The sequence below is a fragment of the Eurytemora carolleeae genome, unplaced genomic scaffold, assembly GCF_000591075.1.
Source record: "Eurytemora carolleeae unplaced genomic scaffold, Eaff_2.0 scaffold89, whole genome shotgun sequence".
In the NCBI taxonomy this organism is placed as follows: Eukaryota; Metazoa; Arthropoda; class Copepoda; order Calanoida; family Temoridae; genus Eurytemora; species Eurytemora carolleeae.
This window is the reverse complement of record NW_019396034.1, coordinates 279432-298391: the sequence shown is the minus strand read 5'-3', so window position 1 is coordinate 298391 and position 18960 is coordinate 279432. Positions and strand designations below refer to the sequence as shown.

The following is an 18960-nucleotide window of genomic DNA, read 5'->3' as shown; positions in this document are numbered from 1 at the left end:
TTTAAATGACGTTTCAGTTTGATCTAAAGAGGCTCTAAAATGGCGTTACTTACAGGGTGGTACAAAGAAACTTTAAAATGGGGTTACAGGGTGGTATAAAGAGACTTTAAAATGGGGTTACAGGGGGTTTTAAGGAGCTCTAAAATGGGGGTCCAAGGAGTTTGAAAAAGGCTCTAAATTAGGGGTTAATTGGTGTTTTTAAAACACATTAAGAAGGTTGTACATGATATTTTACATTATCTCTGCATCGGCGGTTTTTTTAAGCACTCAGCATAAAGCTCTGAAATCTGAATACCATAAAATGGTTTATGTCGCCTTTACGACATTCATGTACCCCCATTGCCCCTTCCCTTCCCCCCCCCCCTCCTTCCCAGATTTTCTAATCATGAAAAATTTCAGATCTTGGAAAAATGGAGGAAAGCCCGAAACGAATAAGAAAGCTACAACTATTTATATGATATGATGGGAGGGAAAAAATCAAAGGAAATCAAAAACGTAATTTTTATTTATCATTCATCATCAAATCAAATATTTTAAACTTTCTATTATTATTATCATGATTATTTTTAATTTTAAAATAAATAAACAACATATTATGTTCAAAGAAATTGAGACTTTGTGGTGATTTTCTTATCCTTATATCTTTGCAACCTAATATTCTACACCATAGATATTTCAAACTTTGAATTCTGTAAAATCAAACAATGTAATTTTGAAATATCAAAGGTTTACATCATCGGATTGCAAAGATATAGGGATTAGAAAATTTGAGTTTGTAGCAAAGACCCAATTCCTTCTTCTTCCGATTAAAAAGCTTTCTAAAAACCTGAGCTAAGCCTAATCTTAAACTTAAACTTCTGAAGCCAACATATAACAAATAACAGCCTTTTTCTTGTCTGTCTTTCCTGTACAAATCTTTGAGCCTCATTCTAGTAAAGCCACGAAAAGAATTTTTTTAAACAACCTTTTATAGATGCAATTCTTAAAATCAGCAAATATATCAATTCAATTTTAAAAATTAATTCATTTCTGAACTTTAAAGTTGAACTTGGCTTTAATAATTAATTTTAATTATAAATTTCTTAGAATTTATAAATACAACAGGGTGACTCTTTGGAAAACATAGGTTAATAACAATGCAGATATAACACTAGATGTCGTCTTTTATAGATTTAGGGGCTTCGTTCACAACAATTCTGAGGCAGAAGCTGCTGCTGTGTTGAATGACAAGACAGAGAGAGAGCATGTGCGTAACTCCTTTGGGCTTTTGCCTCAGGGTTATTGTGATCGAAAGAAATCAAAGAAACTCTGTACAGTGTGTAAAGTATATTTATGTACATTTTAGAAACTCTGTACAGTGTTAATGTATATTTATGTACATTTTAGAAACTCTGTACAGTGTAAATGTATATTCATGTACATTTTAGAAACTCTGTACAGGGTAAATGTATAGTCATGTACAATTTAGAAACTCTGTACAGTGTAAATGTATATTCATGTACATTTTAGAAACTCTGTACAGTGTAAATGTATATTCATGTACATTTTAGAAACTCTGTACGGTGTAAATGTATATTTATGTACATTTTAGAAACTCTGTACAGTTTAAATGTATATTCATGTACAATTTTGAAACTCTGTACAGTGTAAATGTATATTCATGTACATTTTAGAAACTCTGTACAGTGTAAATGTATATTTATGTACATTTTAGAAACTCTGTACAGTGTAAATGTATATTCATGTACATTTTATAAACTCTGTACAGTGAAAATGAATATTTATGTACATTTTAGAAACTCTGTACAGTGTAAATGTATATTCATGTACATTTTAGAAACTCTGTACAGTGAAAATGAATATTTATGTACATTTTAAACTTTAAACGGAATTATCAGAACAATTTTATTACAATGTTGATTATAGTTAGAACCAGAAAACTGTGAACTGTATAACACGTCTTTGTTCTCAACTTGTAATTTCCCATTGCTTAAACTGAAAATTTTTAACAATAGCTTAAAAATTCAAAATACATGGCAAAATTTTATAATTAAAAGAAAATTTTAATGTTTTTGGTTTAAATAGGAAAGAATAGAACCTGTTCTTGGACTTGCGGAGGAAAATAAACTTTCTGTTATTCCTATCTTCAGAACCAGCCTTAGGGTAGGTTCATTTTATTTAACAAAACTTTAAGTAATTTTGCTATTGTCAATAACAGCTCTTTGTGCAAACGCTCCGTATTTGACGCGCTCCGTTCCACTTAATTCCCTATGTCGCGTCGATTTAATGTCAATCGTCGGACACAGACCACAGCCCTCTCTTTTTAAAATCATTTTGAAATTATTTCTCCCATATATATCAGATATTTGACTTTATTCCTTGAATTCAAAGTCTCCGGTGTTTGTCTCAGGTTTTGTGTCTCCGGAATTCGTCTCTCCGAAGTTTGTCTCTCTTGAGTTTGTTTCTCCGGAGCTTGTTTCTCCACTGTTTGTGTCTCCGGAGCTTGTCTCTCCACTGTTTGTGTCTCCGGAGCTTGTCTCTCCAGAGCTTGTCTCACTATGGCGTTTGTGTCTCTGGAGTTTGTTTCTCCGGAGTTTGTCTCTCCGGAGTTTGTTCCTTCAGTGTTTGTCTCTCCGGAGTTTGTCTCTCCAGTGTTTGTGTCTCCAGAGGTTGTCTCTCCAGTGTTTGTCTCTCCGGAGTTTGTCTCTCCGGAGCTTGTTTCTCCAGTGTTTGTTTCTCTGGAGTTTGTTTCTCCGGTGTTTGTCTCTCCGGAGCTTGTTTCTCCGGTGTTTGTCTCTTGATGGTGTTTGTGTCTCTGGAGTGTGTTTCTCCGGGGTTTGTCTCTCCAGATTTTGTTTTGTCGCCCAACCAATCAAGTTAATGCAGATATGCAGTGCACTTACAACCAATTATGTTGCTGAAAAGTTGAAGATTATTATTATAATAATATATATTTTACCTGGAGTGGTTGCATGACACAAGAGCAGCATGCATTTTTGAAATAATTATAAATACACATACAGATAACAACTTAACCAAACAGACAGATATATTGAACTTAAATTATGTCTACCTATCTAACTATCTATCTTTCTTTCTTTTTATGTATCTGGTATAATACATCTATCTTTAACATTATTTCTACTGGTTTTCTCTTCCCTAAATGAAAGTAGCTTGGGGGTAATTGCCTATATTATGGTTGAGTAAAAATGCAGTTCTTTCCAACTTTCCATATAAGTCAAGAACCCAGGATATACAACTAATATTATTGATTGCGATGCACTTGCAAATATTAAACCAAATTCAAACATAACAAATATTTTTTATTCTGATTGCAACCCTCCTTTTTTTAATCTTGTAAATGAACAAAAGTCTTATAATGTCTGTTTTCATATTTCAACGTTGCTTATTGCATTGTTATGCTTGATCAAGCGTTTCAGCATTATGTTGCACTTGATAAAATGGTGCTGTAATCAGTGGCCCTATGACAATTGTGGCGCTGTAACCAGTCGCGCTATACAATTGTTACGCTTTAACCAGTGGCCCTATGACAGTTGTTACGCTGTAACTGCAGTGGGGCTATGACACTTGTAGTGCCGTAATCAGTGGCGCTAAGACAATTGTAGCGCTTTAATCAGTGGCGCTAAGACAATTTTGGCGCTGTAATCAGTGGCGCTATAACAATTGTGTGCTGTAACTAGTGGGACTATGACAATTGTAGCACTGTAACCAGTGGCGCTATGACAATTGTAGCGCTGTAATCAGTGGCGCTAAGACAATTTTGGCGCTGTAATAAGTGGCGCTCATGACAATTGTAGCGCTGTATCCAGTGTCAAGTGTCACACTGAATTAAGTGACTCTAAATTAAGTAACATTCAATCAGTGCCACATCATATCCAAATTAGTAACTAACAGCAGTTTTTGGAGAATGATTATGTAAAAGTATGTATTTAGAAGTAATTTAATGTAAATTCTTTTTTTAATCCCAGATTAGAATAGTCATGACGGCATTGCATTGTGGTTATATGCATAGGGCGTCCCTTAAATTCTGATTGATTTATTGATTGACCTATTCAAAATCTTTTTTACAATCATATTATTTTATATTAATCTATATTTTGTGTTTGAAATAAATCTGAGATTGATTCAGAAAGTTTCTTGGATATTTTGCATTTGTTATTGTTGTTTTCTAAAAGACTGTGGACCCGAACCTGGCTGGTACAGGAACCGGAAATGGAAACCCGAGTACAAGAACACGTGGGTCCAAAGAGAACAACAATGTGAATTAAATATTAGCTCCATGCAGAAAATCTATAACTTTTAACAAAATTTGAAATTTTGGATATTTTAAAATTATAGTATGATGGTAAAGAATTTCAATATTTACAATTTTAGGATTTTCACAGATATCATCATTTAAATGTATTTTATGATTCCTAAACACTAAACCAGTTTATTGTTTTTCAGGATTCCTTACCACTAAACCGGTTTTTTAGGATTCCTAATCACTAAACCAGTTTATTGTTTATTTAGGATTACTATACACTAAACCGGTTTGTTTAAGATTCCTATACACTAAACCGGTTTATTAGGATTCCTATTCACTAAACCGGTTTATTTAGGATTCCTACACTCTAAACTGGTTTATTTTGGGTTCTTAAACATTAAACTGGTTTATTTAGGATTCCTACAAACTAAACTGGTTTATTTAGGATTTCTATACACTAAACCGGTTTATTTAGAATTTCTACACACTAAACCGAGTTATTTAGGATTTCTACACACTAAACCGAGTTATTTAGGATTCCTATACACTTAACCGGTTCACTACTCTGAAATTAAAAAAGAGCCGGATGTACTCAGTTGAAAGCAATATACTGGACTCTAGAGGATTCTATTTTCTCCGAAAATCAGGTCCAGATTCTAAATTATAAATATTTTCAATATTTTCAATATAGACAATATTTCCTTTTTGCAACAGTGGGGCTTAAGAGTCTTTATTATACTCACAAAACCCCTGTTTAGGGTTACCTAATATATACAGTGAGAACCAGAAAACTGTGGAATAGGAAGAAGACTTTTAAACAATATTGAAGTTAATTTTAATGTTGTTGTGAAGTTAATTTTAATGTTGTTGTGAAGTTAATTTTAATGTTGTTGTGAAGTTAATTTTAATTTTGTTACAAATAGGGATGGATAGTTTTAATTTTTTTTTGAAACAACAAAGAAAAAGCGTAAAACGAAACTGTCATTTTTGAAAAGATCATTTTTCAAAATAAAAAAATGAACAAGTCGTGTTTTAGTTTTAGTTCATCGTTTCGTTGACAAACGTATGTAGGAATTTTTTTGACGATCGTTAACGATCTTTAACGACGACGTTTAATTAAAGATCGTTAACAACAACCCTTCGTTAATGATCGTTGACGACCTTTTAAAGACAAATACATGTTTTGGTCGGAAAACATTCAGATTATTTCTCTCGATAAAAAGAAATTGTCTTAATTAATTGTCTTAAAACTCAGATTCGTTAGCGAATTCTTTTTAAATGATCGTTTTTTAAAAAAAATATCGTCTTATAAAAAAACGATCGTTTTCGAATTTAAAAAGTTCCAAACGAGTGGTTGGTTTGTTGTGAGTCATCTTTTTTTTCTAGAAACAGTAACAACGTTTTGAGCGTAAAACGAAACGAAAATAAAAAAACGATCGCTTTTTTGGATTGTTTTAAAAAACGATTAAAAACTACAAAGCAAATAGTTTTAATTGTAACTTAAATAAATTATTAAGTAAAACGGGTCTGTTTAAACTGCACAATAGGGGAGTCTCATGTTTATTGGACTATTTTGAGACATAATTTGAGTTTAAAATTCGTCTTCTAATTACAGAGTTTTATGGTTATTACTGTAGAACGAACAGAGCTACCTTTTTAAAGAAATATGTTCTTAAATTCCGTTTTAAAATGAATTAGATATTTATCATTTAATTAACAAGAATGACTGTTACATTTCAATGAAGGGAAAAATAATTAATTTCCAAATAATTTTGAGAAGAATGGTCTAGCCAAACCAATTTAAAGAAAAAATAATAAATCTGAAAGAAGTGCTGCTATTAAACAAATTTGAATCGTTCCTATTATACAGAGTGTCCCAATAAGCAAGATTTTATCTTGAATATTATTCAACGACTGTTAGATGGACTGTAAGTGTAATTTCAAGTTTTCAAGTAACCCTCCATGCAAATATGGCAATGTCCGATTCCCAACGGTACCCTGGAAACCTTAATCTGATTAAAAATGTGGAAGATATCGTCGTTTTTCTGATTCAAAAGGTGTTTATTTCTTCTTCTGCATGAGCTTCTCCGCTGTTCTTATAAACAAGGACTTGCGCAAAGGTACTTTCGCAGAGAACCCGCAAATGAAAATAAACATTTTAATGAAGCAAACACATTGATCATTGATATCTAATTCATACTTGATCAGACTAAGCTTTCAAGGGTACCGTTTATTGACATCCTTGCATGGGTGGTCACTCGAAATTACGCTTACAGTCCCTTTAAATCGTTTTGTTTAAACTCAAAATGATGTCTTTGGTCACTTTAGAGTTTCTGCAGAAAATAGAAAGACGACTTTAGACTCAAGTTTAAATTTGTAATAGTCCATGAAAACAGTAATTATGCAGTGTATGCAGACCTAATTTACTTAATTTTCGTTTTAACAATATCAAATACATAATTGTGTTTGATAATGATATACTAATTATCAAAGTCAGAATAACACCGATCAACTTCTTCACTCTACGGCAGTTTTCAATATTTGCAACCTGTCCCTTTCATAATTTTGTGTTTAGGAAGCTTCCTGACCAACTCCCTGGAGTTCAGAGACGATGCGGGGAACGTAGTCGCCTCCTTGGAAAAGAAAACATCCTGCTCAATTTCAATAGCTTGGGTAATAAAATTATAGCTTCGATAATACAGTGGGGCCCTTTACTAGCTTGGGTAATTTTTACATAAAATTATAGCTAGGATAATACAGTGGGGCCCTTTACTAGCTTGGGTAATTTTTGCATAAAATTATAGCTTAGATAATATAGTGGGGCCCTTTACTAGCTTGGGTAATTTTTACTTAAAATTATAGCTTCGATAATACAGTGGGGCCCTTTACTAGCTTGGGTAATTTTTGCATAAAATTATAGCTTAGATAATACAGTGGGGCCCTTTACTAGCTTGGGTAATATTTACATAAAATTATAGCTTCGATAATACAGTGGGGCCCTTTACTAGCTTGGGTAATTTTTCAATTTGCAGCTTTGGTAATACAGTGTGGCCCTATAAAACTGTGTATTGGATCAAGAATGCTTCATTTAAGTTATAATTATAAATATTCGGATGCACATAAAGTACAGTGCAGTGTACACAGATCCATTTTACTTGCTAAGACGATTTTCAAGCTACAGTTAAACCTATTGGCATTTTAACAACATCAAAGCAGATTGCTTACATGTCCATTTCCACAGTATTATGGGTATTACTGTAAAAAGCTGTAGCTTGGGAAAAAGCTAGATATCTCTAGCTTAAGTAATAGATAGCTATAGCTCCGGGCACGTTATAAATAGCTTAAAACTTAGGTATTAGATAGTTGTAGCTTTGGTAATTTATAGATCTAGCTAACATTTGGGTAGTAGATAGCTACGAGTATATCTTGGGTAATTGTATAGACATATATTGTTTTGGTATAAATTCTATAAATTTAGATGGGGTAAATTTGGAGGCCTTCATCGACGAATAGATTTTTTTGACTTTACATTTTTCAAATCGCAGTAGTAAAATATTCCACATTATTTTGAGGGCCACTGTATAGTACTGGGTCGAATTCTATTTAGATTTCCCTCTGTATTCAATATATTTTAAATGTTCAAATCCAACAAATGGATTATTTTAAACTTGTCATTTAAATATCAACCAAGTTGAAAACCAAATTTAGAGAAAAAAGACAAAACAATTTGCTTAGCTTTACTATTAACCTTTAAAAAAGGTACAATTCCCGTTATTTATATAAAACCAAAAATAGAATACAATATTGTCAAAATAGCCGATTGTTTGCGTACATTTTTGGATTTTATTTTCATTCATTTCGAAAATTGAAATATCATGTCTGATATAAGATGTGTATACCCACAAAAGATGAGACTGCATGGTTCACTGCAACTTTAATATTATCTCTTTCTTTGTAAATAGTTAAAAAACATTGTACAATGTACAAAACCAAATTCAAACTTCATATCTACAGAGTTTCAGGTCGTCATAAAATCTCATCCTTTGTGGATAAATAATATCCATTCTCTGTACCGTTGTACTAGATCATTGTACTTCCACCGCTCACTGTACTGTTGTACTAAATCATTGTACTTCCCCTGCTCACTGTACCGTTGCACTCGATCATTGTACTTCCTCCGCTCACTGTACTGTTGTACCAGATCATTGTACTTCCCCTGCTCACTGTACCGTTGTACTAGATCATTGTACTTCCCCCGCTCACTGTACTCTTGCACTAGATAATTGTACTTCCCCCGCTCACTGTACTGTTGTACTAGATAATTGTACTTCCTCCGTTCACTGTATCGTTGTACTAGATCATTGTACTTCCCCCGTTCACTGTACTGTTGTACTAGATCATTGTACTTCCCCCGCTCACTGTACTGTTGTACTGGATCATTGTACTTCCCCCGCTCACTGTACCGTTGTACTAGATCATTGTACTTACCCCGCTCACTGTACCGTTGTACTAGATAATTGTACTTACCCCGCTCACTGTACTGTTGTACTAGATCATTGTACTTCCCCCGCTCACTGTACTCTTGCAGTAGATAATTGTACTTCCCCCGCTCACTGTACTGTTGTACAAGATCATTGTACTTCCCCCGCTCACTGTACTCTTGCACTAGATAATTGTACTTCCCCCGCTCACTGTACCGTTGTACTAGATCATTGCACTTCCTTCACTCACTGTACTGTTGTACTAGATCATTGTACTTCCCCCGCTCACTGTACTGTTGTACTAGATCATTGTACTTCCCCCGCTCACTGTACTGTTGTACTAGATCAATGTACTTCTCCCGTTCACTGTACTGTTGTACTAGATAATGCTTGGTTCCTCTCCTGGTCCTGTAGTTGCTACGTTGTACCACAAGTACATGGGTAGAAGAAGTAAAGTACATGTGTACATCAGCAATCCACCTCTACATTGTCAATTCATTGATAATTCAGACAGGAATGTAAACAAACCAAACCAATCCAAACCAAACCAAACCAAATCAAACCAAACCAAACCAAACCAAGCCAAGCCAAACCAAACTAAACTAAAACAAACCAAACAAAACAAAAACAACACAAAACAAAACAGACCAAACCAAACCAACCCAAAATAAACAAACCAAGCCAATTACAATTTTCAATCTTACAATCTAAAGTCTTACAATCAAAAGTACAGTTCCCGGAAAATGAGCAAAATGTTATCCAAAAAAATTATTTGAGTTTTGTTTGATGATGAAGTACCACGGTATACTGTGCATTATTTTCCAAGGATAATTATTCATTTAAAAGTTTTGTCTATATTCTGCATAGACTAAAGTTTGATAAAATATATTTGAATATCGCATGTTTAGCTGGTATAAACAATTGTACCGCAGTAGGAAACCTGTTATAAACAGGATATAAACAAACCAGCTGGAACAAAATCAAATCTAACAATTTCATTATGTAAACTTCAGGTTCAGGAGTCCAGACCAAGGAGTATGGAATAGAAGGGAGATACAACTGACGCGGCCCGCCCTACCATATGACTATACATGCTTTGCAGACGGTACTCCATTTTTTAAAGAAATATTCAGAATAGGTTATTGTATACGCGTTATTGTAAATCAGACAAATATTTCTTATTCAAATGAAGTACCTTCTGAAAAGCATTTCAATCCTATGGTAGGACGGGCCGTGTCAACATATGTTTAATATCTCCAATAAACTGAGTACAATATGTTTAATACCTCCAATGTACTGAGTACCGTATGTTTAATATCTCAAATATACTGAGTACAATATCTTTAATATCTCCAATGTACTGAGTACAATATGTTTAATATCTCCAATATACTGAGTACCATATGTTTAATATCTCAAATATACTGAGTACAATATGTTTAATATCTCCAATGTACTGAGAACAATTTGTTTAATATCTCCAATGTACTGAGTACAATATGTTTAATATCTCCAATATACTGAGTACAATTTGTGTAATATCTCCAATATACTGAGTACAATTTTTTTAATATCTCCAATATACTGAGTACAATTTGTTTAAAATCTCCAATGTACTGAGTACAACATGTTTAATATCTCTAATTATACTGAGCACAATTGGTTTAATATTTCCAATGTACTGAGTACAATATGTTTAATATCTCCAATGTACTGAGTACAATATGTTTAATATCTCCAATGTACTGAGTACAATATGTTTAATATTCTAAACATGAACAACAATCTTCTATAGTTAGAGTTTAGACCAGACAATATAATTCCCGGATCTAAACTTGCGATTTTTCAAATATATAATTTATATATAATTGGTTTATATAACTGCAACTTTTAAAAGAACTATTAGAATTTATCAGAATTATTTATTAACATTAAAAAATTTTCTTCGCACATTCATATCAAAATCAATATTTGAAAAGGAAGGTTGCTCAAGTCTATCATCAGAAGGAAGGAAGAGGGCTTTACCCCAGTCTAAGCTATTAATGTTAGAAACCAATTCAACCGTATCTAAATATGTAAATTCTAGTATACACTGCAAATATTCAAAAACTGGATTGGCCTTCCTCCGACCCTAATTCTCGTCTTTTGTCGAAATGTTTTCTTAGCAGAACTTTATTTCTTGTAATTACTTACAATCATGTTAAGTAATTATCTTAAGTTAGGTATTCTGAGGCCGAATTTAAAGAATTTGAGCCGCAGTTTAAATTTAAGCCGCGGCTCAAATTTTGGTGGTTCCACTTAATTATGAATTGAATTTTTCAAGATTTAAGCCGGCGCTCAATTGAAACCGGTTTTGGGGGATTTGAGACGCAGCTTAAATTCATTAAATTGGCCGACCCCAACTTTTAAAACCCGATCTGAGATCGGAACTTTTTTGAGCAGAGTATTGTTAATCTTGAACGTATGGAGGACGTAGAGTCGGTCTCTAATAACGCGAGGAATCTTTCTTCAGTATATATTTAGTTTATAAGATAACAACCAAGTCTATATATATCGGTCGAAATCACATTGATAGATCTTGAGAGAATGCAGCGTAGTATTCTCCAGCTCTCTTCTTTGTTCCTGGCTTTGCTGTAAGGAGGCCGCTGGGTCTCGTCTTCCACAAACGCTTGATTTCGATATTCAATGTGGTCGTTTTCGAGGAAAATTCTTAATCTCTTAATTTAAAGTTATCCCTGAATGAGATGAGAATTGTTTGATCCCGAGATTTACAAAAGTTCTGAATTTACAATTTCTAAGTACATATGAACACTTTCGTGTCAGAAATTTCTAAACTCTGCGGAATTTCGCATTTTAATGGTAAGCGATATATCTACGCAACAGTCCAGTTTTTGTAAAGCAAATCTTACAAGCTAATTAAGACTGGGCAAAGTTTCGTTAACGAAACAGAGGTTTTCGAAAATTCACGGAAGAGTCCGTTAACGAACGGCAAAACCCGTCAATTTTTGAATCGTTCACGAAACGGATTAGCTGTTTAAAAATTTTGCGGTTCAAAACATTAACTAAAATTACATGAATTAAAAAAAGTTTAAATTTTTTTGCGTTTTGATGTTTTTAAATGTCGTCTTCTGCGTTTATAAGCCGTTAAAGATTTTTTTCGCCGTTAACGCCGTTAATACTGTATTATACCGTTAACAGCTGTGCCGTTAATGATTAAGGATTGTTAAAAATTTTCCGCTAACACTGTTAATAAAATTGAGATCGTTAACTAACGGTTATTTAAAAAACGGAAAATGCCTTAACGGAACGAACGTTTCGTTCTTACCTTTAAAAGTAACGGCTAACTGAAATTTTTATTTTTTAATGGTTAGAACTAACGGCTAGAAAAAGTTAGACCGTGCCCAGCCCTACTTCTAACTAACAAAGTTTACAAATAACCTCAATACACAATAGTATTGTAATTATTTCTAAAACCATTCAACCTACCAACCAACAGCAAACAAGGAAAAACTACAGAAAATACAATTTTTAATAGAATTACTGCAATACAAAAATAAATCCATTTCAGATTGTTCATATTAATATGTTTTAAGTTATTAATATAACAAAAATTTTGATGCTGTATGGCTTACATTTATTATCATAAAAGTGAAACACTCTTAAATGGACCATCGACCTTATTTTAACTGACCCTCTATTTACAGATTCTTCCCATACACCTTTATCTAAAATTGTTTTTCATTGTGAAAAATTAATCATTTTAAATTGCGGAATCTCTTGATATGTGATTTGCGGATTCATGCGTCAAAAACCAAAATTACCTCTTTTCAGAAAAATATTTTTGTTATTCTTATTTTGTTGTGAACCGTTCATGTAACTCTTTAAATGGGAGAAAGAACACTTTGAATTAAAGTAAGACTTGATTTCCTTTTTAAAAGCCAGGCGTTAATTCGCAAATAAAATTTGTTATGGTTTGGTTTGGATTGTTTACATTGAGAACTACAGGAATCCTGATCTTTTGATAGCAGGGGATATTTCCAGCAATACATATTCATTCTTATTAGGTAAATATTCATTATATTAATTCTTATTAGGTAAATATTCATTATATTCATTCTTATTTGGTAAATATTCATTCATTCCAGGGGTCAATATAATTCCCTTTTCAATCCCATTTGGGATTGACAAATTTGAAAGAAATGGGGGAAAATTCTTTAATTCTTTATAAATTGGGGGCAATGGGGCAAATGTGTGAGTGGAATTTGAAAAAAAATTTTAACTGGGGGCATTTTTTTTTTAAATTGGGGGCATTTTTTTTAAAATTGGGGGCAATGGGGCAAATGTGTGAGTGGAATTTGAAAAAAAAATTTTAACTGGGGGCATTTTTTTTAAAAATTGGGGGCATTTTATTTAAAAATTGGGGGCAATGGGGCAAATGTGTTAGTGGAATTTGAAAAAAAAATTTTAACTGGGGGCATTTTTTTTTAAAATTGGGGGCATTTTTTTTCAAAATTGGGGGCAAAAAATTATTTTGGGATCGAGAAAATCAGCTTTTTTGGGAATTATATTGACCCCTGATTCATTCTTATAAGGTAAATATTCATTATATTCATTATTTTCATTATATTCATTATATTCATTATAGTCGCTATATTCATTATATTCTTTATATTCATTATATTTATTATAGTCATTGCATTTTTTATATTCATTATTTTCATGATGTTCAGCAATACATTATAACTCTTTATAGTTATATTCATAATTTATTATTAAATCCGATGTAGTTTTAAATAATACACATTTATTCTTTTATTCTTTACAAACTTTGTAAAATTAGTCACTTTGCCAAAAGATAAGAATAACATGTAATACTGAAACAATAAAAAACTAAAAAGTAACCTAGAAGTTTACATAAAATCTATTTTGTAATTTCCAATTAATTCATAACTTAAAAATGAAGAAAAAATAATAAGTTATAAAAATCCTCCAGAGAATCTTTTTTTAAATTTCTTATTAATTTCAAGGAAGGACTAATGAATGACTATTGAAATTATTTTAATTTTTTTACCATGCTTTACATCGACTTCCAAACCTTTGTTGCTATTGTCAAGTAGTGATGTTGGTAAACTGTGTTCAAGCCAATAATCAATTATTGTATTTTCAAGTCTAACACTGTATTTAAGTATGACGCGAAGAAAGAGTATATTTTAGGTTTTAATTAAAATATCCAATAAGTAAGCTGTTAGTTCAAGGTTGCTTAAAGGGACTGTTCAGAGTAATATTATGTGACCGTCGATGCAAAAATGGAAATGTCCGATTCACATCGTTAACATTTAGCCCTTAGCTTGAAAATGTGTTTTATCTGATAAGTATATATCCGATAATGTATGTTTTCCTGCAGCAGAAATGCGTAAGTCAGTTTTGTTGTGAAACTACAATTGAAAATAATCAGTTTTTAAAAGTTTAAACATTTATATCTAATTTATAATTGATTATACAAAGCTTTTAAGGGTATCGTTGTTAATCGATCATTACCTTTACTTGCAGTTGCAGAGTCACTTAATATTACGTACAGTCCCTTAATATTGCGTACAGTCCCTTAATATTACGTACAGTCCCTTAATATTACGTACAGTCCCTTAATATTACGTACAGTCCCTTAAATTAAATTGCTCTGACACGGGTAGATATGATCAAATATATATGGCTGTCAATGCATTATATTTTTGTCAGTTAAGCAGTACTAGAGTAACTAAAGGGTCACCCACAAAGGATGAGACTTTAGAGCCGATTGGACGGAAATTAAACAGTCTGTTTCCTTACACTCATGATTCCTTGCAACTTTAAACAATTGTTACTTTCTTCGCTAAATCATATAAAAAGCTATTAAGACTATATTCAAGACAGAAGTCTTAACTTAACCTTGAGATCGTTATTTTTAAAAGGTTAAAGTCGTCTTTGCAGTCTCATCCTTTTTAGTTAACCCTGTAGGACCAAAAAGATGACAGGACGGTATTCTATTAATATTAAAACCAGTACTAGAATATCTATGACCAAATATGTGGCAGGACGGTACTCTATTAATATTCAAACCAGTACTATAATAACTATGACCAAATATGTGGCAGGACGGTACTCTATTAATGTTCAAACCAGTACTATAATAACTATGACCAAATATGTGGCAGGACGGTACTCTATTAATGTTCAAACCAGTACTATAATAACTATGACCAAATATGTGGCAGGACGGTACTCTATTAATATTCAAACCAGTACTATAATAACTAGGACCAAATATGTGGCAGGACGGTACTCTATTAATGTTCAAACCAGTACGACGAATCACTAGGACCAAATATGTGGCAGGACGGTACTCTATTAATATTCAAACCAGTACTATAATAACTATGACCAAATATGTGGCAGGACGGTACACCTTTAATATTTAAACCAGTACTAGAATAACTAGGACCAAATATGTGGCAGGACGGTACTCTATTAATGTTCAAACCAGTACTATAATAACTAGTACTCTATTAATGTTCAAACCAGTACTATAATAACTAGGACCAAATAGATGGCAGGACGGTACTCTATTAATGTTCAAACCAGTACTATAATAACTAGGACCAAATATGTGGCAGGACGGTACACCTTTAATATTTAAACCAGTACGACGAATCACTAGGACCAAATATGTGGCAGGACGGTACGTTATTAATATTCAAACCATGCAGTAATAGAATAACTAGGACCAAATATATGGCAGGACGTACATTATTAATATTCAAACCTGTACTAGAATAACTAAATCAGTAAAAGAATATCTATAGACATATATATATCCATATCCATATTGTATATATGCAATATATGCATATCAATATGTAAACATATGTAAATTTTATATATATAAATATATACATATATAAATAAAGGAAAAAATGTCTTCAACACAATTTTAATTTTATATTATATTGTATATTTTTACCTTGTCAATAAATATTTAATTGGATGTACGTTAAGGAGGGAAAAGGAAGGTTGCTCAAGTCTATCATCAGAAGGAAGGAAGAGGGCCACAGGTAATTTATGGAAGAAACTAACCATGTACCACCGATCCAGGACCAAAGACCAACCCCAAAGTAAAAAAACGAAGGATTAAGGATTAAAAGACCAAGGACCATAGTAAATAAAGCAAGGACAAAAAACCAGGAATCAAGTTTCAATGACAAACGTATGAAAAGGTGTTTGAACAAGATCGTTTATATGTAAATCTTCTTGCCTTGTCAGGAAGATTATAAAGAATTAGTTTAAAAAAATCAATAAAAGTTTTATTTCAGGTTTTCCTGGCTCCTGAACTTAACATGTACACACTGGAAATAGGTTTGCATTGTTTACTTAAAGGCATTGTTCACTTAAAGGCATTGTTTACTTAAAGGCATTGTTCACTTAAAGGCATTGTTCACTTAATTTGAAAATAAACATAAAACCAGAATTTTTGTTATTTCTAAGAAAAAATTCTCATCTTAAAAATTTTAAGTAACAGATCTTGGTTTCTAACTGACCTAATTTTACGAAATATGTTTATTCTAATGTCGGGGTCTTGAAGCTTTTATTTCCTGATCTTTCTGTATGGTATTTGTAATTTCCAAAATTAAACAAAATCGAAATAATTTTAAGCAAAGTTTTTTTTACCCTGAATATTTCCAGGTCCTAATGTTGATATTTTATATTTCCAGGTCCTAATGTTGATATTTTCTATTTCATGTTGATATTTTCTATTTCGAGGTCCTAATGTTGATATTTTCTATTTCCAGGTCCTAATGTTGATATTTTATATTTCCAGGTCCTAATGTTGATATTTTATATTTCCAGGTCCTTATGTTGATATTTTATATTTCCAGGTCCTAATGTTGATATTTTATATTTCCAGGTCCTAATGATGATATTTTCTATTTCGAGGTCCTTATGTTGATATTTTATATTTCCAGGTCCTAATGTTGATATTTTATATTTCCAGGTCCTAATGATGATATTTTCTATTTCCAGGTCCTTATGTTGATATTGCATTTATTGCCATCTGTGCTTCAGCTGTTGATCTTTTACAGCTTAGATCATCAGTCTCAATTTTAGGAAAGAAAACAATAACAATAACAATAACAACAACAATAACAATAACAATAATAGTAACAATAGCGATAACAATAACAATAACAATAACAATAATAATTACAATAACAAAAAACAAAAACAATAACAATAACAGTAACAAAAACAATAACACCAGGAATAGCAATAACAATAATAACAAGACCAATAACAATAGTGATAACAATAATATAATAAATAGCAATAACTATAACTTTAACAATATTGTAACTGCAGCAATAACAATACATTAACAAAATTAATATCAATCATAATAACAATAACAAACACCGATAAAATAACTTTATAAAAACAATATAAGTAAGAATAGCAACGGTTAAACCTACAAGAAAACAAAAAAACAATATTTGATAACAAAATTAAAATCACACAATAACAAAAATCAAAGGAATTCAGTCTTTGCCACAAACTCAAATTTTCTAATCTTTCCAATTTGATGATGTAAATCTTGAATTCAAACCTAGATTATTAAATCATTTTAAATTCATAGATTCAAGGTCCACGACATTGGGTTGTAAAGATATAAGATAAGAAAATTAGAGTTTCTGACAAAGACAAGACTCCTTTCAACAACAAAAAAATAAAATTTTTGTTGTTTTTTGTGAAGATAATTGTCTTTACTGCTTATCTGCACTCGAACCTGACAATAGTGATGATGACGAAGACAATGATGATGATGATGATGATGATGATGATGATGATTTGGAGGAGACAGATGCAAAAGAAGATGATCTTGAGGAGGTTGAGGAGGTGGAGGAGGAGGGTGAAAATGATGTAATGATCAACTGTAGAAATGTTCAACTGTGATAAGATATATTTCCTGAAACCTCTAAAAGTTCAATTTATAAATTTCTAACCCAGGCAATCTAAAACTGATATCATAAAGGCTTAGAAATAACAAATAAGAATAATGAAAGAGAAATATTTTTAATTCCTAATTTTTTTATTAGAAAAGTTTACGAAACCTGCAAGTTTTGAAAATCCCGGTTGATAGAAACTTTTTTAACTGACTCTCTCTCATTCATTATAATAGACAAATCCATTTATTGTTTACACTATACGTATGAACTAGATTGTAAGTAGTATCATGTCAGTATAATTGCGAAAATTTAACTTTTTTATAAAAATAACAATAGTCCAAAAAATAATTTTGTCATGCTTGAAAAAAAAATGAAAAAGAAAATGGAGTTTGTTAATATAAAAAATCAGTTGTCATTCATATTGTGTCGCACTCTTAGCACAAGACAAATACGTTGTAAATACAAAAAAGGACAAATTCGTTGTTTAAAATCCGGCCCCCCCCCCCTAAAGAAAACAATCGTACAAAAATAGCTTAATCTTGTATAATATATATATACACAGTTTTCCTACCTGCTTAATCAATCAAGGTTTATATAACTGCAACTTTTAAAAGAACTATTAGAATTTATCAGAATTATTTATTAACATTAAAAAATTTTCTTCGCACATTCATATCAAAATCAATATTTGAATTTGAATCATTAAAAATTATCTTAACATTAACATCTGCAGTCAACTTCATTGTCGTTTGGACTGACTCATCGACACTAACAAAATTTAAAAACAAAAATTAATTTTTTTGTGCAATTTTGAATTTGCAGGTAGATCATTAGGTTTTGCTTTTTTACCTATAAAGGAATTGAGTCTTTGTCCCAAACTCTGATTTTGTGATTTCTAATTATTAACTTTGCAACCCAATGTTCTAGACCACAGATATTTCAATCTATGAATTCTCTGAGATCAATTAAGCCAAGTTTGAAATATCAAAGTTTTACACCATCAGGTTGCAAAGATGTAGGGATTAGAAAATTTGAGTTTGTGAAAAATACTCAATTCCTTTAAACAAAAATTTTTAAAATTGTTATACCTCAAAGCAAAAAAGTTCGTAGTAGTAATTTATGAACGATGATACACACAATACGCGTTGCCTTTAAGCTTAATATGTAATATTATTGTAAAGCAATAAATTCATTCAAAATCTATTTTTAATTTCTTAAATGTTTATTTTCCTTCCAT

At 31.7% G+C, this 18960-nt stretch overlaps 1 protein-coding gene across 2 annotated transcripts; it reads left to right on the top strand.

Annotated features, from left to right (window-relative positions):
• The first annotated feature begins 403 nt into the window (after nucleotides 1–403).
• LOC111697614 (uncharacterized) lies at nucleotides 404–18651 on the top strand. Of its 2 annotated transcripts, none has more exons than XM_023467684.1 (10): nucleotides 404–483; nucleotides 2086–2163; nucleotides 4803–4914; nucleotides 6843–6940; nucleotides 9132–9262; nucleotides 12754–12812; nucleotides 15781–15836; nucleotides 16095–16137; nucleotides 16804–16887; nucleotides 17531–18651. In XM_023467684.1, exons 1-10 carry the CDS (start codon nucleotides 460–462, stop codon nucleotides 17728–17730), a joined length of 885 nt encoding a protein of 294 aa, XP_023323452.1. In that variant the 5' UTR covers nucleotides 404–459; the 3' UTR covers nucleotides 17731–18651. The 2 variants fall into 2 exon arrangements, with proteins under 2 accessions (XP_023323452.1, XP_023323443.1); XM_023467675.1 differs by having other exon boundaries at nucleotides 404–495.
• The last annotated feature ends 309 nt before the right edge of the window (nucleotides 18652–18960 follow it).

Excerpts from the sequence above, each read along its gene's own strand:
- LOC111697614 (XM_023467675.1), top strand. The coding sequence starts at position 460 with ATGATGGGAGGGAAAAAATCAAAGGAAATCAAAAAC. Across the intron at positions 4,915-6,842 it reads CTATTTTCTCCGAAAATCAG|GAAGCTTCCTGACCAACTCC; the intron begins GTCCAGATTCTA and ends TTTTGTGTTTAG. Across the intron at positions 9,263-12,753 it reads TTCATTGATAATTCAGACAG|GAATCCTGATCTTTTGATAG; the intron begins GAATGTAAACAA and ends TGAGAACTACAG.